Consider the following 22,433-nt stretch of genomic DNA (forward strand, 5'->3'; position numbering starts at 1 on the left):
GCATGCATGCGCACGCGCACCAGAGCACTTAAAACTTGAAGACCAGCTGGCCAGCATACACATGTCTGGTTTTTGGCTGTTGGGGGGGGGGGCATTTTCAGGCCATTTTCCGGGCCGTTTTCTGGTGCTCTGGCACCCGCAAAGTCCAACTGGCGTGCCCAAAACCAGAAGAGCAGCTGGTGACAGCACACGTGCCCACAGAGAGGGCTCTGCGTGCAACCTCTGGCACGCGTGCCATAGGGTCGCCATCATGTAATTTGGGTATATCCCTCTTAAGTTTCTTCTTCTGATCATTTAAGCCCTTGGGGCTCTCTCTTCTCTTGCCTGATTCTTTCTTAGATAGCCTCTCTTTCCCTTGTCCACCAAAGTCATCCACACATTCTATTACAGAAATGGAATGGCAGCTGCAATTGTCTCATCAAGCTGAGATTGGTGGAAGTGAGTAAGCTCTGAGAAGATTTAAACCTATACTCATATAAATTTAGTAGTTAGGTATTAAGTCATTTTCCAGTCCTTTGCCTGGGCATACAGAGAATCTATTTTGCTGAACTTTCTTCTTGCTTTTGCTGCTAGGTTCCTGCCCCATTTAGGAAGAATATATCTCAACAAAAAGTGCAGAAGAAACATGTAAAATATTTCTATAGCAACAAATGTTGAATTCCATTCCCTTTTTATTAAACTAAACTATACGTCTATACTTCTACTTAATTCATATTTGACTTGAATTACAGAACTAATGATACCAGATTCTGTAGAAAATGAACAGGCTGAGTCCGATGACAGGGTCAAAATGCGTCATCGGTTTGGAGTTACTATGCTCCCACAAGAGACCTATCTTCAGCCCCCTGGGAATTCCACTGACTTTTATCTAGCGCCAATTTGCCTTGGCTACTAGTAGATGAGATTCTTGTGTATACGTAGTATGAAATAAACTTGTAGTGCTTTTGAACTCTAGCCAGGCTCATCTTCATTTGATCTGACAGATTCTTAGTATTATGGTGCAGTTTGGTGAAGTGGTTACGGCACTGGATTGGAAACTGCAAGGGCCTGAGTTCTAGGCCCACCTTAAACATAAAACCAGCTGGGTGCTCTTGGGCCAGTCATATCCTCTCAGTCCTACAAAGCAGGCAATGGCAAACCACTTCTGAAATCTTGCCCAAAAAACTTCAGGAACTAATTCAGGCAGTTGCCAGGAGTTAACAATAACCTGAAGGTATCCTCCCCCAAATGTGTTAAAACAGAAGAAAATCAATTATTTTTGGTTATTTATCCCTCCAACTCTAAATCTGTGCTTGGTTTGAGTTGTGTCATTGGGTTCACATTGTTCAAATCATTACAATGAAAACACCACTGGTGTCTGAAGCAAATCTATTTACAGTGATGTTACTCACAGACCAGTGTTGAGGAATATTGATCTTTCTTGTTTGTCTAATAGGAAAATAATAAACAATTACTAGGCAATGTGGGAGAAGGTAATCAGTTTTTATATATCACTAATACAGCAGACCTCCCAAAACATAAAGATGATGATATGCATAAAATCAATGTGTTATGCTACATTGCTTATATTCATCACTGCAGAGAATTCTGAAGCTTTCAGGGCCTTAAGTCTGAAACTGAATTATTACTATATGGAGCAAGGGGCACTTGAAATGCAAACAGTCTGTAAAAATGAAAAATTTAAAGCATTATATTATTTAACATGAGATCAGTATACTATATATCGATAGAATAGTGTCCTTTATAGTAACTCAGCATTGACACTGAATATTGTTATATGAGGCAAAGAAAAAAGGTAAACGTCTTTTCATACTCTTATAATTTTATAAGAATTTTATAAAAATTTGTTATTGTATTGTACTACGATACTTGTCCAGTCCCAAAGAAAATGGAAAATCTAGATTACATTTCAATATAAGGATATAAAATTATACAATCTATTTTCTTTTACGTTGATAACCAGAATTCCTTAGCTAGCTGATTTCTACATAGCAGCTTTGAATTTAGCAGCAATATAGCCTAGCCTAATTGCTACTTATTTTGATTTCAATACCATTTCAATATACAGTATTTGATGGGAATAAATATACAAATCTTTTAAACCAAAAAAGAAACAAGGTGTCGGATAAGTCTGTACTAGAATTCTAGCTCACATTATTTGTAGGAGTTAATTTCCTTTTTCAGTCAGTATTGATACCTTTTTGCACTAAATGAAGTCTCGCAGGCATGTCTAGTTGGAAAAAGGATCCTAGTTTGGAGAAAAAAATGGATGCCTTCAACAAGTTACCCGAGGAACTGTTTCACTCCAATAGGATTGGTCTGCCCCAGTTGTTCTGGCAGAAGGGGCATGCTGCAGACTTCAGTCAAACTATTCCAGCTGGCGGGGTCCAGGAGTTGATCTTTTTCTGCCCTGGGTCCCTCACTCTGGAACATTGTGACCCTTGAGGTGAGATCTGCCTCTACCATCTTGGTCTTCCGTAAGAGCAGGAGTGTCAATCTCGAGTTAATTGAGGGCTGCATCAGGGTTGTGTTTGACTTCAGGTCAAGGTGGGTGTGGCCAGCTTGACATCACTCGTGTCGGGGATGTCTGTGGCACTCTGCCAGCGAAAACGGGCTCCAGAGCTCCATTTTCAGCTGTGACGGTCTTCTGCCGCCCTCTGACAGTGAAAACGGAGGGGAGCAACACACGGTTCTCCCAAGCCCCATTCTCACTGTCAGAGGGTGGCAGGAGGCCGTTGCAGCCAAAATCGGAGCCTGAGAGGGCCACACATGGTCTTCTCGAGCTCCATTTTCACTGGCAGAGGCACCACAGGCCGGTCCTTTGCTGTTTCTAGGGTGGCCTTGCAGGCCAGATCTAAACACCCCATGGGCCGGATCCAGCCCCGGGGCTTTGAGTTTGACATCCCTGCATAGGAACCTTAAAACTGGGTCAGCCAATGGGCTTGGGGATGTTCAGTGTGGAATGGAGGTTTTTAGTCGACTAGGAAGAACACCCAACCCCCACCCTATAGTATCCTGGTTTTAAACATATTTAATTTTGATTTATTTTATATTTAATGTTTTCATGCTAGTACCTCTGTTTTTTTGTTTGTAAGCCAACCAGAGTTGCTTGTTAGTGATATGGGTAGCATATAAATTTAATAAATAAATAAATCTCTTCAACAATACCCCTTGTACAGCAGTTCTGGTAGCTATAGAAAATAAAAATATTAAAAGATTACCTTTCCAAACTAAGATTGCAGAGATGCCCCCCCACCCCTTCAATTCTCCCCATTTGCACTGCTGATTCCTGGATCTTGGTCAATTTCAGAAGTAGAAAAAGAACATCTATCTAAAATAAAATTGTCATAGCCTAGGCCAGGGCTGTCAAACTGGATTTCATTGAGGGCCGCATCAGGGTTGTGTTTGGTTTGCTGGGGTGGTGGCCCAAGCGCTCTGCCAGCAAAAATGGGCTCCTGAGCTGTTGATAGCTACCACAGGCTCCTGCAATCCTCTGCCAATGAAAACGGAGCTTGGGAGGGCTGTGTGGAGCTCGGGAGCCCATTTCTGCTGGCAGAAGCTCCGCGGGCCAGTCCTTCGCTGTTTCCAGGACAGCCCCGTGGGTCAGATCTGTGTATCCCGCAGGCCAGATCCAGCCCCCGGGCTGTGAGTTTGACATCCCTGGCCTAGGCCATTCTTTGGTTAATAATAACAGAGTTTACACTTATCAGTGACTCAACTGTTCTTTCGTCAAAGCGCTTTAAATTTCTTCTCTTTTCCCTAATGAGAACCAATCTGGTGTAGTGGTTAAGGCACTGTGACTAGTCCTATCTTAGGCACAAAACTAGCCAGGTATCTAAAAAGTCTAGTCAAGGCATTTAAGTTGAATATCTGGAAAATTCTGCCAATGTCCTGACGAAGCTGGCCCCAATAATTGCTGGATTATCACAGTAGAAGAATGACACTGAGTCTGGATTGATTAACTAAGAAAAATAAGGTGACAGCTGGCTGGCTGGCTGGAGGAAAGCCCTTCAGAGATAAAATCAGGACAGTCTTCTCTGAAAAGGCAGAACAGAACAAGCAAGGTGCCAACTTGCCAAGTTGATGAAAACCTTTAGGGAATCTAAGATGGGAGAGAGTGATCTCAAAGTCGCAGAACAACTGTCATCTACATGGTGCCAGAAACAGCAAATTATTCCAATACATGCACATATGGATTCCTGACAGATAGCCAATGGCAACACATTGGTAAAGATCCTTAGGGCTATGGAAAGACTAGAACAGAGGATAAATAAATGGTAACATAAAACTGACCACCCATTTTCACCCTAAATATCCCACTGACGACAAAGAGCATTTACACTAGGTCAGTGATGGCAAACCTTTTTTGGCTTGCATGCCAAAAGGGGGGGGGAGTGCAGGGGGGTCACGCATGGGCGTGCCACACCCATAATGCAATGCGTGATCTCCAGCACGCATGCACACATGACCAGTGCTCCCCCCCCCATTTTTTGCATGCTTTTTTCGCTCTCCCCAGGCTCCAGAGGCTTTATAGGAGCCTGTGGAGGGCAAAAACAGCCCCCCACCCCCCCCCGGAGACCCTCCCAAGCTTCCCTGAAGCATCCTGAGTGCCAGAAAATGGCCCCATGGGCAAACCAGAAGTTCAGGAACAGACTTCCGGTTTGTCCGTAGGGCCGTTTTTAGTCCTCTGGAGCCTTCAGGAACCTTCAGGAGGCTTCCCTGAAAGCTCTGGAGGATGAAAAACAACCCTATGAGCAAACCGGACATCACTTCTGGTTTGTCCGTAGGGGTGTTTTTACTCCACTCCAATCCACAGGAAGTCTCTTGATTCAGAGACTGAATCCTGCTTTAAGTGATTTCTATTACTGTAGCATATTTTTGGCAATGAATGACAAAACTTCTGTTCTATAGTACCTTATATTTTTCTAGTTTAGTAGTTATAGATGCAGAAGCTGCTTCAGGGTTGCCAAGCACAGGTGAGCTATTGTGCAGCAAATATCCACATGTACAATTTGAAACCTGCGATGAACTGTTATAACTAAGCTTAAGAGCCATGCAAAAAAGCTGTTAAGAACACAGGAGTTTAGGCACAGGCAATACCAACTGATCACGCGCATAGCCTTCCATTTTTATAAGAGAAACACACTAACTGTCACTAAGGACTCCTTGAAACCTGAACAGGCAAGCACTGCACATTCATTTCCAATGTAGGACTTGTAACTGCTGTAGTAGCACAGTTAACATGAAGGCAAGTGTTTGCATTATTGAAGAAATGATAGGTAATCTTACTAGAATCGATGTTGGAAGGGCAGTGATGGTACCTGGAACTGCAAGTCATAATCAAATGTGGTTGTGTCAAAGTAAGTTAATGTGTTGAATGTGATCCTGAGTGGAAATCATGTGAATGATGCACCAAGGGTGTCTCAGGATAATAATTCGTGCTGTCCATTCAAAGGGAATAAAATATAAGCAATAAAGCCGAAAGTCCCTCTCATTTCCAGCTTCCAGAATGGTCATTAAGTGATGATGTGATATGACATAAATGTTATTCTTGATCTGGTCTGAGAACAATACTTAGAACAATGCTAGAAAATGAAGATTCTTGAAAATTTGAAGAGAATGCTTGATAAAAGATTGGAAGAGAAGAGTTTGGTAACTATCTGTGCAAGTGTTGTGATTAATGATGATGATTCATTATGGCTCAGAGTAAGATGCTTCTCCACATGAGAATATTTGTTCATTGATGGAACAGGGCAGTTCCGACAGCAAGGAAAAGGAAGGATTCAGAACTAAAAGTGATGGCATGAGATGGTAAAATTCACATGGAGATCACATAAAATGTTAATACCACTCTACAATGCCTTGGTAAAACCACACCAATTTTGGTTGCCATGATGTAAAAAATATGTTGAGACGAACCTTTTTTTCCTTGGGTGCCATAATCCAATGCCCCCCACAGGCCCTGCCCCCTGTGCATGCACGCACCCATAATCCAATGTCCCTCCCATACTCCCTCCACACATGTGCGCACAACCCTCTTTTTGGTGCTAGCAGATCTCCCTGAAGGACTATTTTGGCCCCAGGTGGCTGGAACCAAAACCAGATGGTGGGAGGAACAGGGTAATCTCCCCACCCCCTTGCATGCATGCACGTCTCCCAACAGAGACCCAAAAATCAGCTGGTTGGCAGGAGGTGCGTGCACATGTGCAGCGGAGCTGATCTGGGTGACGGCTCGCATGGATGCAGAGACATAGGTTTGCCATCACGATCTAAGGAGTTGCCATAAAGAGGGAGTCAACCTATTCTCCAAAACACTTGAAAGCAGGAGAAGCAGCAATGATGGAAACTAATCAAGGAGAGAAGCAACCTAGGACTAAGGATAATTTTCCTGACAATTAGAACAATTAATCAACTACTTGCCTCCAGAAGTTGTGAATGTTCCAACACTAGAAGTTTTTAAAAACATGTTAGATAACCATTTGTCTGAAATGGTATCAAGGGCTGAACAGGAGGTTGGACTAGAAACCTCCAAGGTCCCTTCCAACTCTATTATTCTGAATTTAAACTTTGCCTACATTTGCTTTGCTGTCCTCTGTAAAAAAAACATGCTTTCATTTTCTAATTTCCAACTTTCATATAATACATAAGAGTCTGCTTTAATCTTGCACAGGTAGTCCTCAACTTACAACAGGTCGCTTAGTCATTTAAAATTACAAAGGACTTCTCTGAGGGTACTTATGACCTGGTTCTGAAGTTCCAACGGCCATTTCCCACAGTTACATGGGGCCACTTGGCAAAAGGTCCACATATATGACACTTGCAGAGTCTCGCAGTTACGGGATCACATTTTATGACAGTTTTACTGAAAACCCTCATTTGCTTCTGGTACTCACAAAACCAACCAATAATAAACCACTGGTTTGTTTCAGTATTGTGGTGTTTGCTTAACATCTGCCGCAAAAAAAAAACCCTCATAAAATTGGGTCAATCACATAGATGGCCTTATTTATAATCATTATGACTTATGAACTCCACTACGGTCGTAAATCCAATCCTACCTGTAATTGCAGGTTTTTTCTCACAAGCTCTTAAGAAATAATTCCCCCAAGTATCTGGCTGAGTTAGCTTAATTTGTTTATTATCTAGATTCCAGAACATTATAAAGCTTTGTGAAACTCAGCAATGCACTGAGGCTCTTCTTATTCTTCTCCAGACAGGCTTGATCTTCTGTACATTTAGCAATGATTACTCCATAAAAATTATAGATTGCATTTGAAAGAATGTATATTTTAGTCCCACCTTACGCATGAAAGCAGGCTGGGTAGTGTCGGGCCAGTTACTCTCTCTCAGCCCAACCCACCTTGCAGGGTTGTAGTTGTGGGTAAAATAGGAAGAGGAAAGAGTATTAGGGATGTTCGCTGCATTGAGTTATTTATAAAAAGCAATAAAGGCAGGACATAAATAATCATCATCATCAAATTAATAAACATTATTATGCTATGCTATATGCCCATGATGGCAAACCTATCACAGAGGCAGAGGTGGCATGCAGAGCCCTCTCTGTGGGCATGTCTTCAGGTTTCTGGTGCTCTGGCACGCGTAAAGACCAGCTGGGTAGCAAGCATGCGACCAGGTCTTTGGGTTTCCAACATGCGCACATGTTCTGGTTTGGGCATGCAGTGCTAAAAAGGTTCATCATCACTGCTATATACTATGCTATAAACTATGCAGTTTTTCAAAAAATAAAGACAGAAAGAACTTTTGCACCTCAAAATTGAATATACTGATCAACCTTAAAGATAATTTATTTTGTTTTAAAAGTATTCCATTCAACTATGTTAACATTCCAGTAGCATAGGACATCAATGTTATTCATTTGCACTGCATATAAGCGATTTGTTTTTGAAATGCCATTCTAGCATAACTTACCATAGCTGGAAACTAGCAGCCTGTGTAGAATCACAGAAGTCAATTCCTACTGGAACGGTAATAGATTTCCCAGGTTCAAGGGATTCTAATAAAAACAATGTTTGTGAACACTGAATAAGTTTCAGATAAATCATCCTATCAATATCTAATCCTTATCTATATTTATATATCTCTGTGTATTTGCTGAAGTAAGTTATCAACAAGAAATATGAGCAAATACTCAAATAATGTCAATGTACAGAAGCTATCTTAATTTTACTTTTGCCTGCTTTAGCTTTGAGATTTAAAATGGTGTTTATTTATCAAAGAAAATTACAGTTTGAATAAACCATCTGTCAACACCCTGAGAAGCTAAAGCAAGATACATTTATAATTTTGCAAGCCTGTATCTCTATGATATATATCAGAGACACTATTAGGACATCAGTAATGTTTTTATAACCATAAGAAATTAATTAATCTGCTCAATTTATAAATGAAATATAGATAGAAATATGAAATAAGGAAAAGTAGATTACAGAGAAATATGGGGAAATTGTCACATGGGTTTTAAAAACATTTTTAAACAACAGAAAAATAGTATTGAATAACTTATTTAAAAAGATCAAGAACTTGCAGAAGAAATAATGGGACTTTCTGCTTTTCATTGTTAAAAAATAAACCTCAAACCAACTGATTAACAAATTAAATTGAGAAATAAATTCTGTGATTTTATTTTCTCAATGTTTGCCTTTTCTGAAAAGTAATCATAGTGAATGGTTAGTCTGCATATCTACAGATAATTTTGGATAGCTGCACCTTTGGGTTTACTAACAATATTAATGTTAGTTTTTCTGAATTTATTGACAGATATAGTTCTGTGGAATTTTTTGTACATTTTCTTCACCAAGATCAGTATTTCTAGAGCTTCATATGATTAGATCCTGACATGTCAAAGAACATTCAAATATCTCAAAGAAAAGGATTTCTTCTATTGCCATCTATAGAGCAGTAAGATTTAGGAATTTTTTTGCAAATCCTCAGTTCCCTCTGCAGCACCCAAATCCAGATCCTAAACAGTGACTTTTCAAAGTAGTTTCAAAACAACAAGAGGCAGGAGAAAGTGGTAAATAATCTAAATATACTTTTTCTAGTTTCTTCCATGAATATCTTTTGAATGGAATTATATTTTTAAAATGTCAAAAGTGGGTGGGGAGGAGGGGATGGAGTAGGAAAACTTCTATTATAACTGCATGGCTCCACTACATTTGAAAGTATAATCCAGAGCATATTATCACTGCTATTTAGTGCACTCATCTGTTGAGGATTCAAAAATGACAAAACGTGTGTTAAGGCTAACTCTACCTTTTCATATTTATCCTGTAATATTCTGTTCAAGTACATAAAAAGCAGAATTTGCATCATGATGTCATGGCACGTATTTTGCATAAGGCTACCTTGTGCTATTTACTTTGCAGTGATGTGCTGTTTTATATGAAATTACTTTCTAAAAATGTAGTACAACCTTACATCTTAATCATGCCTGCTCAGAAAAGAAGCTGTTTATAGAGATGTATAAATCATGTCAGAGATTACAAAACATTTCAATGGTATTGCAAATATAATTATGTCCCGCATCATAAAACATTCAATAAATATAAAAGGCTAATTAAATAATAAACTAAGTTGATAACTACACTGATTTTTTAAGAATATCCAAATCAGTATTTTTTTTTAAATTTACACGATAACTAGATAGCTTCAAGATAAGAATGTAATTACCTATTGAATTAAATACATGCATTCTCATGCCAGCTGGTAGCTTTTTTTCGCTTAAATGGATATTCTCTATATTTTGGTCTGTGGTGTTAGTAAGCATCACCTGTACAGATACCATCTGATCACTATAAATGCACGGCTGTCTTGAGAAGTGATAATTGGCTGCTAATCCTTTTCCACTCATTCGGTGAAGGAGTTCATGAGATTTCATTGGCACGAAGAAGGGTGAAGTGACCTGTTATACGTGAAAAACAATTTTGTGATTACAGACTACTAAATAATTGTGAACAATCAAATATAAACATTCATTCATTTTTCACAATGTTGAATTGCTCATCTCCCTCAGAGAGGGACTCCAGGCGGGATGTAATAAAATGTTGGAATGTAAAAACAGTATACAAAAACTTAAAATTTTTAAAGGAGGTAAAGATAATTGCAAACTGTTAAAAATTACTTAAAAGGCAAAGGGAGGGCTCTCAGGGCACCAGCCAACTCATATATTCCACTGCATTTAGCAATAGCAGTTAGACTTATATACCGCTTCATAGGACTTTCAGCCCTCTCTAAGCGGTTTACAGAGTCAGCATATTGCCGCCAACAACAATCCGGGTCCTCATTTTACCCACCTCGGAAGTATGGAAGGCTGAGTCAACCCTGAGCCGGTGAGATTTGAACAGCCGAACTGCTGAACTGCAGTCAGCTGAAGTAACCTGCAGTGCTGCATTTAACCACTGCGCCACCTCGGCTCGGCTCCCACACAAGGCCGCAGAACCATGTTGTAACTACTTTTGGGAATGCAAGGAGAGTAGGGGGAGGTCTGCCTCACTCCTGAGGAGAAAATATTCCAAAGAATGGGGACAATGGCAGAGAAGGCTCTCTTCTTAGACCATGCCAGTTGGAAGTCTTTAATTGACGGGATCTGCAACATACCTTCCCTGCCTGATTGGATGGAATGGGTTGACAAAGACAATTCCATAGGTAGCTTGGCCCCATCAGACAATATTACATTCTATGTGCAGCTAGTATTTCATGAAATTCTGTTTTACTTCATCAGACTGAACACCATTCTCAGTTGAAATGTTTCTGTGATATTTTTAATAACAAGCAGAAAATTATCAAAGGCATTTTAAAGTTACAATGGAAAACCATTACTTTTGATATTCTGGAAGACCTTCAAGACCTGGCTATGTTCTCCTGGGGACTTTCCGGGAAACTATAAGACGGTTCCATTGCTGATCTGGTTGTCCTTATCCTCTCTTTGTCTAGGGTTTATATCTGTTTTTTATAATATTTAGCTGTTAAAGTGTTTTTATACCTTTTATATTGTTTTTGTGCATGATTTTATCCACTTGCGTGCACCACTCAAGTACTTTCGGTGAGATAGGCAATTATAATCAATAGTAGTAATTGTTAGAGGGATCTTGGAGTCCTAGTGGACAACCATTTAAATATGAGCCAGCAGTGTGCAGCAGCTGCCAAAAAAGCCAACACAGTTCTAGGCTACATAAACAGAGGGATAGAATCAAGATCACGTGAAGTGTTAATACCACTTTATAATGCCTTGGTAAGGCCACACTTGGAATACTGCATTCAGGTTTGGTCGCCACGATGTAGAAAAGATGTGGAGACTCTAGAAAGAGTGCAGAGAAGAGCAACAAAGATGATTGGGGACTGGAGACTAAAACATATGAAGAATGGTTGCAGGAACTGTGTATGTCTAGTTTAATTAAAAGAAGGACATGGGGAGACATGTTAGCAGTGTTCCAATATCTCAGGGGTTGCCACAAAGAAGAGGGAGTCAAACTATTCTCTAAGGCAGTGGTCCCCAACCCCCGGTCCGCGGACCGGTGCCGGGCCGTGGAGTACCTGGCACCGGGCCGCGCAGCGGCCGGGGGCCATGATCGCTCTTTTAAATCCGCTCCTCTTAAATGCATTTCTCTCCCCCCCCCTTTGGTCCCACCCTCGGCTCTCTCTCCCTCCCTCCCTTGCCGTCTCCTCCCTTCTCTCTCCCCCCCTCCCGCACCGATCCATCGCCAGGGAAAGAGAGAGTGAGAGAGTGAGAGAGGAGAGAGAGAGGGAGAGAGGGAGGGAGTCAAGAAAACTGTTCCGGCCGCCGCTGAAATGACTCAGTAACTTTTGCGCTTGGATCTGCTTTTTCAAACCTCCCCCAATCATCATCGCCACCCTCTTCCTCCTCCTCCACCACCACCGTTTGTTCCGCTAAAGCTCCTAAAGCTCTCTCCTCGGCTTTTCCTGCTTTCTCCCTGTCACCCAGATGCATGCTGTGGTTCGAGAGTGCGGCTCGGTTTTATGTGTCCGCTTCTCTCCCTTTCTCTCCACACCCCCCCCACCTCCATTTAATTATTTTTTTTAAAAGAAAGAAAACCGTAGTTCTGCCAATTGCAAAAAAAAAAAAGTGTGTGTGCGTGCATATCTGCCGGCGGGTGTGTGTTTGTGTGGTGTGTGTGTGTGTGTGTATGCGCGCGCGGAGAGAGACTGGTTGGAAAGGAAGGACAGGACTGGCGGTGTGTGTTTCTGCAGCCCCTCCGGTGGAGGCTGCACTAGCCGTCAGATCTGGTGTTTTTTTTTTCCCCCTCTCCTTTTTCCGGCAGGTCGTTTTAATCCTTGCTAATTACTTTCTGTTCTTCGCTTGCCAGCTTCCTTCCCACCCTCCTTCCTCCTCCTCCCCCCCTTCATGGTATTGGACCTGGGTACTTGAGAGACCGCCTGCTGCCAATTACCTCCCAAAGACCCATTAGATCACACAGGGTTGGCCTCCTCCGGGTTCCGTCTACTAGCCAATGTCATCTGGCTACTACCCGGGGGAGGGCCTTCTCTGTGGCAGCTCCGGCCCTTTGGAACGAACTCCCCGCAGAGATTCGGACCCTCACCTCTCTCCAGTCCTTCCGAAAAGCCGTTAAAACTTGGCTGTGTCGGCAGGCCTGGGGTTGATGAGTTCCCTTCCCCCCTCGATCTGTGTGGCTGTTGGTTGTTTTTAAATGCCTGTATTTGTAGTTTTTTGTGTTCCCCTTATTCTCCTTGGGTTTGTGCGCCGCCCTGAGTCCCGTTGGGAATAGGGCGGCATATAAATAAAATGAAACCAAACCAAACCGAAACCAAACCAAACTGTGGCAAGAAAGGTTGTAAAATGGGGCAAAACTCACTTAACTACTGACTTGCTTATTAGCAACAGAAATTCTGGGTTCACTTATGGTTGTCAGTTGAGGAGTAACTGCAAAGTGAATAAATTAATATAACTACTGATAACATAGACTTAGAGTAATGGATTTATTATTTTACTACATAAATATTTCATTAAAGTATTTGTAGACTGTTTCTTATTTTTACAAAGCCTGATGTGATTTACAGCTGCAGTGAAATGGTTACATTAAATCAAACACTTCAGTAAAAAAAAAAACTAAGAAATGCATTGGAAAAATAAACATTAAAAAATGAGTTTTCATGAAACAGATAAAACATCCCAGTGTGCAGACTTGGTATATTGCAAAGGGAAAATAATGGAAAGTAATTCCAAAAAAATATTAACATTCTAGGAGGTATTCTTATTGTTCTCTGGGCTTGGTTTTTCTTGCAGACATTTCATTAGCACACTAGGTTACATCATCAATACTCTGGCATAGGCAAATGAGAAAATGGTGGTTGATTATATATAGCAGCTTGTCCTACCAATCCTATGTGGATAGGAGGATATTGTTTTTATTTGACTACTCTTGCTTGTTTGGTGCCGTTTCCTGCTTCTCTGATTATCTAAGTTGTATAGTACTTTAGCATGAATTATGGTACTCAAGATAATTTTCAACTGAGAAAGGATGGAACTGTTTTTTTTTTAGCACTGGTTCAATTAAATTGTTCAAAAAACAGAAATACAGGGTTTAATGCATTAACATGCATTTAGCTACAGTATGATAACCAAAAACAAATCCCACTGGCATATGGTTAAGAAAATCACCTATATACTTTTGTATGTTTGTGGAAAATAACCAATCAATTCAGTAGACATATTAAAGGAAATCTATGTGCCTGTAGATACAGAAACAAGCCACACATATTTTATCAGTTTATTACAGTAAGCAAATAAGCGTGGAATGAGAGTGCACATAACTGTCTACTTAGTGCTTACTGAAACATTTATAAGAGCTGTTATCTCACTAATAACAGACAGACAGCATACAATTTTAGAAAGGAAAAAGCTTCATATTTTCAACACTTCACTAAAAAGCAACTGAAGAGTGTAAAATGAAAAATACTCTGTGCAGTTAGCTGGTAATGGACCATATTATCAACTCAAGTTAGATTTATATGATACAAACTAATCACTAATAGTTATTTTATGATATGGCATGTCTGATTCTTAGGGGGTAGATTTAAGATTAAAATCATAAAATGTTTAATGCCACTGCTTAAACTGACTAAAATATAGATTAAAAACAAAAAAGAACATGTATAATTCAAGCTGCTAAACTCTGAGATAGTCTTGCAAAAATATGCAATCCAGAAGTCAAATGAGGGCAAATTAATGTGCTGCAATGAGAAGTCATCTTGCAAATTAGTTTTGGGGCTGAAACTGGGTTATAGCTTTCTGTGATAAAACATTCCAAAACTTTCCCAATTTTAGAAATTTATAAAATCATTCCAGATCATTTATCTTTATGATGAAATTCAGAAAATAATTTTAAATTTCAGGATTAAACAGGCCTAGAGTCTGTATTAGAATTACAAGCGGAGAGAACAGAAAGTGATACTACTAGCTTAATACTTTTAAGGTGTCTTTCTGCACAAGAGTTAAAGATTCCAAAAGTAAAACATCTGAAACAAAAAAGGACCACATTGCACAACTTGGAACCACATGTTCCACCTACCATCTAGAGGCAAACCATTAAGCACCAGTTAAATTACCTCTTGTTATCTCTCTGGGACTGCAAAAACATAAGGCTAGCAAGCATATACCGTATTTTTCGGAGTGTAAGATGCACCTTTTTCCTTCAAAAAAGAGGCTGAAAATCTGGGTGCGTCTTATACACTGAATACAGCATTTTTTGCCTCCCGAAATCCCACCCCCTTCACCAAAATGGCTGTGCATAGCCTCTAGGAAGCTTTCAGGGTGCTCCTGGGGGCTGGGGAGGGCAGAAATGAGCAAAAAAAGGGCTGTTTTTTGCTCAATTGTACCCCCCCACTCTATAAGCTTCCTAAAGGCTACCCATGCCCTTTAAAAAAAAGGCCTGTTTTTGTGAAAAATGGGCCATTTTTGAGAGGGTTTGCAGAGTGCAAAAACTTTTTTCAATTTGCCTCTTCAAAACCTTGGTGCGTTTTATACTCTGAAAAATACGGTACATATATATCCACTCCTTTGGGCTTGGCAGATCAGAAGTTGACACATTTATTTCCCTCTATAGGTTGCCACATAATAAAGCACTGAACTGATGTAAAATTGAAGGTTAAAAGAATTACATTTCTTTGCAGGTTACAAAGTATGTATTATTATTTGTGCATTCAGAGACAATTCAATTTCTCCCAGTAGTTTGAACATTTACATGCATTTTTAATTTTAAAAAAGTACCCATTATCTGAATAAAGATAATTGCTATTTCAGTGCACCTTTTTTTCCAAATGAAAATATTACTGAAGTAATTGCAAATTTGTTCTATTAAGTCATGCCCAGAAAGGTTTGTCTTAACTATAGGCTGTAGCTTTTCATAAGGTTTTATCATGCCCATATTGAATATATGAAACTGTAAGGAAGTATTATCTGACTCTCTCCAATGAAGCACCATTAATATATTAATGGTTATTGCCATTAAGTTCTTGCTTAATATCATCACGCTCCAAAAAAAATCATGATCTTGAATATTACTTGGATTCAAATTCTTGGGTAAGAAAAAACCAGCTGAAATTGTTTTTAGACCAAAGTGAAGTGATACTGGTCAGTAGGACATCCTGCTTAAGAATTCAGATTCAATCGGCTTTGGAACTGGCTACATTACACACTTAGTAGGGTGTTCCTTGAAACTACACTAGCCATCCATCATCAGGACTCAATAGCTGTTTCCACAACTTGATTTTGTGTGTAACTATTTGCTTTTCCTAAATCAATATAAAATAGTCATTTGTGCTCTGGCCATTACTGTAACAAATTTAGAATGTTTCAATGCCATTTATATAGGACTCCTTTTAGAAGTGTCTAGAGTTTGAACTAATAGGACATGTGTTATCTAGACTGTTTACTATTTTTGCATCGTGTTTGTTAGGTAAGCTCCCCGTTGGGACAGTGAGTACGTTCAGAGAAGCGTTGTGAGAGTTGTGTTGGAGAACACACAAACCAGCATACAGAGACACTGCAGTTTAAAAAGGCTTTTACTTTCGTGGAAATAGAGGTATCACAATCCATCAAACAGTCCAAGTCATACACGGATAAGACAGTCAATCATCAATGTCTTTCAGTTAAGGGATAATCCAAATAACATAGTCCATAATCATACAAACAGTCTGGTACTCAAAGTTTGCTAGCAGTTGCCAAATGTACAATAGCTCACGGAACTTTCTAACAGCCAGCTTCCAAAACACTCAGATCAGATCAGCCCAGCATCTAACAAACAGAGAGCTAATAGTCACTCTGGCTCCCTCTTATGGCCAATTGAGGAAAACAGCAACCAATCATATTTTACAGTAGCCTTTCAGTAGGTTCAGCATTAAACCTGGCTAATTGATTTACACTATTTGCTATGTCGGGCCTTGACCAATTGCTCAGATACGATAAGTTACCAATCAATGATGGATAAATACCTTTATCAAACACAGGGCTTTTTACATCATCATGGCTAAATTTAGTGATTAATGTCACTCCAATACTCCAAAGTTCTACAGTTCTTTTCTGCTAACAATGCATAGTGCCGTTATTATAATTTCAAACATTTCAAACTTGAAACTGCTTGGATCTTGACTATCTGACGGACTTCCTGGTTCACTATGAACTACTCCTATTACTATGATTTATGTATTAACATACAAAACTCCTGAGTATAATCAGCATTCTGATGAAATTCCAGTTCAACTCTGTAGCCCTAATAGAGTACCGTATATTTGCTGCAGAGGAAACTGGAATTTCTTTTTATTCTTTCTTACTTTACTTTTATACTTACAACTGTTCATTTAACAGTGACTTATGACCCATCCTCAAAGTTGCACTGTCATATCATCCCATGGTCACATGATCACAATTTGGGAAGTTGGCAACTGACTGATATTTATGATGATTGCAGCATCTTGCGATGACATGATCATGATTGCAACCTTTCCTGCTGTCTGATCAACAGTCAATTGAGTTGATTTAATTAATAACTGCATAATTCACTTAATGACCATGATAAAATGGTAATAAAATAAGGTCCAATCACGTGATGAATCACTTAATGACCACATCACTTAATAACAAAAATTCTGGTCCCAATTCTGGTTGTAAGATTACCTGCACTTAGATTTACTACTAACATTTCTAGGAATTAAGAGCTAATATAATTGCTTTAGTTACTTTTATAAAATGGAGTTCCAAATATTACATATAATCTGGTAAATAAATGGAAACAAAATCAAAGAACAAAACAAAACCTAGAACTGAATCATTCACTCCACATGTCACTGAATTCCTATGGTGTACTTTCATACCTAAGTAAGTATATAATTTTGTTTAAAATATCCTCTTTCCAGATAAATATAATTCACCAATTTTTCTAAAAGTTTATCATGGTTTTTTACAAGACATAGCTGAAAGCTTTATACTGATATACTTCATAAAGCCAAACCCTCCAAGTGTCCTGGGAATGTAAAGAGCAGTAACGCAAATGTGACTTGCGCCAGCAGGGTGCCTTGAAACATGAATCATGAATATTAAGTTAGTCTGTTAGTCTGTCATGTGCCACAGATTTCTTTTGAAATAGCTGATTTCACTCAAATAAGCAGAATACTTTGCTTCTATAAATATTTTCTACATACTTCTCCAAACCAATGTAATTAATCTGCAACATTTCCCACTCACAATATAACAATATCACCTTTTGTTAAAAGTAGTAATTAAGGAGTTAAATTACATTTACTCCCCCCCCCCGCCCAAAAAAACTGAACCCTTTTAATGGCTTTTCTGTCCTACTTTCCACAAAGTCCCTAAGCATTTGAATTATTTAAAAAAAATCACTCCAATTGAAATAAATTATCTACGTGGTTATTGAATGTCAGAATACCATGAAACTGGGGAAAACATACTAAATATAGAAAGAGGCACCACTCAATGGAAAATTTTGCAGATTACTTCAATAATCATCAAATTTGTAAGAGTGAGTTTTCACTGTCCAGAGGAGTGATGCTGAATCTGGTTTGGATGAGACTGAATGCCCTATAAAGGATCTAGTGGCTTGGAGTTGCTTTTAGATCTATTTCTGAACTTAGAAGTATAAGACCCTTTACCATTTCATCTGTTGTTGACAATGGCAGCTCAGTTTGGGACTGAATTGGTCTCACTACAAAAACCCATGCTATGGTAACCCTTTGTCATGTATCATCCCCACCTCTCCCTCCCTCCCTTCCTCTCTCATATGGATACACCACACAATTATTTATTAACTTCATTCAATGTCCCATTCCAAGTTAGTATCAATTTCTAAAGTCTTTCACTGCTTGGGATCACAGTGCTTGGCAAAATTTCTCTTCCCATATATCCCATATTTTCTTGCTCATGCGTAATATCAATATATTTTTTAAAAAGATCTGAAGCAGTAAGCAAAAGGTTTTAAATAAATATTAGTCTTTCACCTGAGTTAAAAGAATCCATTGGGTAAAAAAACTCTGTACTCATAAAGAATATTGATTTCAATGGAATACAATATCCAATATAATTATTAACCTAACATCCCATTATTTATTATTATTATTATTGTAAGCAATCACTGAGCTGTTAATTATATAGTGTAGTAAAAATAAGCCACTTGCAGGCAATATTTAAAGATCATGGTGGAAAAAAGAATCAGTGCAGATGTAATTATTATGATTGGTTAATTGTGTGGGATCCAGATTTAATCATTAGACTCAGTAAAATCAATATTAATTAAATTAATCATTCTTAAGTATGATTAGGCCTAGATCCAACTTTCATTTATCAATTTTATTTTAAAAACTGTAGCAAAAAGATGTATGCTCTTGGCAATCAAAAACAAGATTCTCACAAACCCTTCCCCTTTATTTAAAAGGAAAAAGAGATGACATTATAGAAATCTTGATAGCTGATACTTTTACTTCAGCTTCTAATTTATGTAATGTTTAGTAGGAAGGAACTTCCTATTTCACTTGCTAAAGCCTTTTAATAGACAGGGAGGTGCTTATTTGCCTGATAAAGGAGAAATGAGAAATATTTGGAGCGGGTAACATTTTGTAATCTGTCATCTACTCATTCAGGTTCTGAAAAATTCACAGCAAAAGACTTTTCCAAATCTATTACAAAGCTCACACACTGATAAAAAATTCCAACATATTATGAGACATACATTTATATAAGAGACATTTGGAATTCCTCACAAAAATATCATTTCATTTACAAATAACTGTCAAAGCCAATCACATCTTACCCAAAGTTAACTTGAGTTTGTTACTTTTATAGGATACTTTCTATCACCACAAGATGGTCACATCTCAGATATAACATTGGATTGCAGCAAATCAGCATGTGTACACAAATGCCTATGGATTTTATATGGCCCTGGAGTCTTTTGTAAGTAACACAAGAGTATGGTGCTTTGCAACCTGTCACCTTTTCTTCCTTGCCTGCTTGTTAAAAAGTAAGATTTTAATCCAGGGCTGTCAAACTCGTGGCCTGTGGTTCAGATACGTCATGCGCTGGTCACACCCACACCTAGTTTAGCAAAGGGGAGGAAAGTCCCAATACATCATGTGACAATGCGAGTTTTCAGCCCTGCTTAAACTCGTCCCTCAAAATCCGCCAAATTCAGTAGGATCAGTGAATCTGATAGTTACCAAAGAGTATTTGTGAAAAACAATAGCAAAAACAAAAGCCCCTTAAGACAGTGCTGAGCAACTTATATAGTTGGAGGTTATATGCTGTACTCAGGTGATATAGGAACATGCAGACAAATACTCAATTCAGAACATAATTTTGTATATCCAGAGGGAGATATTTGCTGCAGGAAAAAAAATTATGTAATATTTTGCATGTGAAATTATTAGTGGTATATTAGGTAAATATTATTCAAAAATCCCAGAACTTAATTATAAATGCAATCTAGCTGATGCCACCGGTACCACCATTTATGACCCTAGTAAATAAACCCTATACTTATGAACACATTTCCTTGAATTAATTTTGTACTCTGCCACTGACCATTACCTTAATTTCATATTTTTCTTTGAATTCTTTGCTTTTACAAGCACCATAAAGGCCTATGGGGAAAAAGCTTCAAACTGCATATTATCTCTACTGACAAACTCAACATTTTATGAAGAGCTTCTGCTCACTCTGACATCTCCTTACCTTCTGTAAATAAGAAACAATTCATTTTGTAGCCTTGACTTTAAAGCCCAGCCTTTTCACTTTTTTTCTTTTTCTAAACAAGTGACAACGAACAAGGAAGCTGATTGAAGGGGTCCATTATGTATCAACTTAAAGAAAGGCAAAGTGATTGATGAAACTAGCAGTCACCTTCACTGCTAACTACTGCACCTGTATCCTTTTTGTCAAATGACCTGAAAATCCTGCTGACAGTTTCACATTCACTACAAGGATACACTGTAGTTTTGAATACTTTTATTTGCCTTCAAGACTTCAGGTGTAAGTTTTTGGAGCCTAAATTAGGTTTTCAAACTTTTCAATCATACATTATTAAACCTCCATTTTTATGGGTTACTGCACACATTGTCTTAGAAGAAGTGGTACTAGCAGGTGAAATGTAGTCTTATCACAATTATTTAACATAAAATAATGCAATGCCTGGTTATTAGATCAGCAAAATACTTTAACTACAAAAGGTTGTTAATTTGAGATAATTACTGTGTTCATGGAATCTTTTTCTACTTCCTGAAAGCCCAGAGCAACAAAATCAACGCATGCAATATTAATTTTAGGTTACCAATAATTATTTCAATTTATAATATTTAATTGTATTGCATAACAAACTATCAGAGACTTTTTGAAGATACTGAATAACAGATTTATTGCTCTTTTAGTGAAGAAATTTGATACATTTCCTCAATGTGGGAATCTAAACTACCAACAATTCCTGTGTTCTATATCCTATTAGGAAAAAAGTGGATTAAAAGAACTAGTATTAATTTCAGCAAACAAATTTCAACAAATTTCAGCAAAGAAAAATCCACAGTTGATTAAGAGAATGAACAGTAGTTATTTTTTCAATAATGATAATATGCTATATATGAATAAAAAATTGAAAGCTGCCCCTAAATTCCTTTTTCACCAAATTTGTAATGAGAAATAAGAAGCTAGCATGTGTTTAGAATAGAATAGAACTTTATTGTCAGTTTAAATGTACACTAATCAACATACATTAAATTGAAATTGTGTTGCATTTAGAGCTCAAAGGATAACAATTATGCGTATACCCACATACGCACATATATATGACAAGGAGAAACATGACTTTATGACTTAAATGACGTGCCCTTTAACCTGGAAAACCTATTAAACTGAGGGGGAACTTTTAACCTTTGAATGAAGGAGCAATTGATTACCTGCTGATTAAGGCAATTAAAACTTCTGATATTAAAAAGTAGTTATGTTTACTTATTAGAGTCACTTTTTATACAATTATTAACACTAGGTTTTTTCTTTCTTATATGAAAACTTAATACATTTATTACTAAATCCAGTACTTTGTTCTTTTTATTTTCTTTTTAAAATCTACCAGGCAATAAGATACTTGAGAGGCCAGAAAATCTCCAAAGGAGCCGGTATGTTCTGTGTGGGACACAGCACCATTTCCTCCGGGCATTTATTACCTGTTAAAAACCAATCTTTTGGTGAGTGGCAGTTCAGGGTTTTTGAGAGCAAGCTGCAATATTTCTTCGGGTCTGCAGAGTCATAATTAAAGCTGAACTGAGTGGAATTGGAGAGGGAAGGTCAGCGAGGTGCCGTATGAGAGATGAGGCTGGGCTGATGGGCACCAAATGAACAAATTATGATGGGCCCCACTCAATGTGATGAGGTCAAATGCTTGTTTCTACCCACTGACAGTTCAATTTCCCTGCAATGTCTCTCGGTTCTCTATGAGCTAATTATGAATGAAAAGTTATCAACTGCCTGCACCAAAAGCTACTTAAATACCTTTTCTCCAAGCTTTTAATGTCAAAATATTGTAAAGAACAGCACATTGGGCCAGTTTTTGAGCCAAAAAAGGCTTGGGTTGTTCTAAATATCAGAGAAAAACCATACATTTTTGTAAGTTACAAAATATATGACACAAATTTACCAGCTGTTGCCTGCTTAGCAAAAATATTTTATAAAGCAAATCTTTTATTGCACATTCAAACCATTTCCATCACAATAGTAGCAATATTGAGCTCAATTTTTTTCTTTATTATGGGCTGGATAATTTTCAAAAGTCTTATATCTTTCTTGGGATGATGCCACTGAACTACTATATTTTAAGCATCAATATGCCAAAGTATCCTAGCACACAAATATATTAAACACATAAAAACAACTGATCAAAACT

At 38.3% G+C, this 22,433-nt stretch overlaps 1 protein-coding gene across 2 annotated transcripts in view; it reads right to left on the reverse strand.

Annotated features, from left to right (window-relative positions):
- AP3B1 (adaptor related protein complex 3 subunit beta 1) overlaps positions 1 to 22,433 on the reverse strand; it is a 145,343-nt gene that overhangs the window by 25,242 nt on the left and 97,668 nt on the right. For both annotated transcript variants that reach the window (XM_032213308.1, XM_032213307.1), the window contains exons 23-24: positions 9,691 to 9,922; positions 7,930 to 8,014 (exon numbers count right to left, since the gene is read on the reverse strand). In XM_032213308.1, the coding sequence (XP_032069199.1) occupies positions 7,930 to 8,014; positions 9,691 to 9,922 (317 nt within the window). The remainder of the gene's footprint in view (positions 1 to 7,929; positions 8,015 to 9,690; positions 9,923 to 22,433) is intronic.

This window comes from Thamnophis elegans, chromosome 3 (genome assembly GCF_009769535.1).
Source record: "Thamnophis elegans isolate rThaEle1 chromosome 3, rThaEle1.pri, whole genome shotgun sequence".
Lineage (NCBI taxonomy): Eukaryota > Metazoa > Chordata > Lepidosauria > Squamata > Colubridae > Thamnophis > Thamnophis elegans.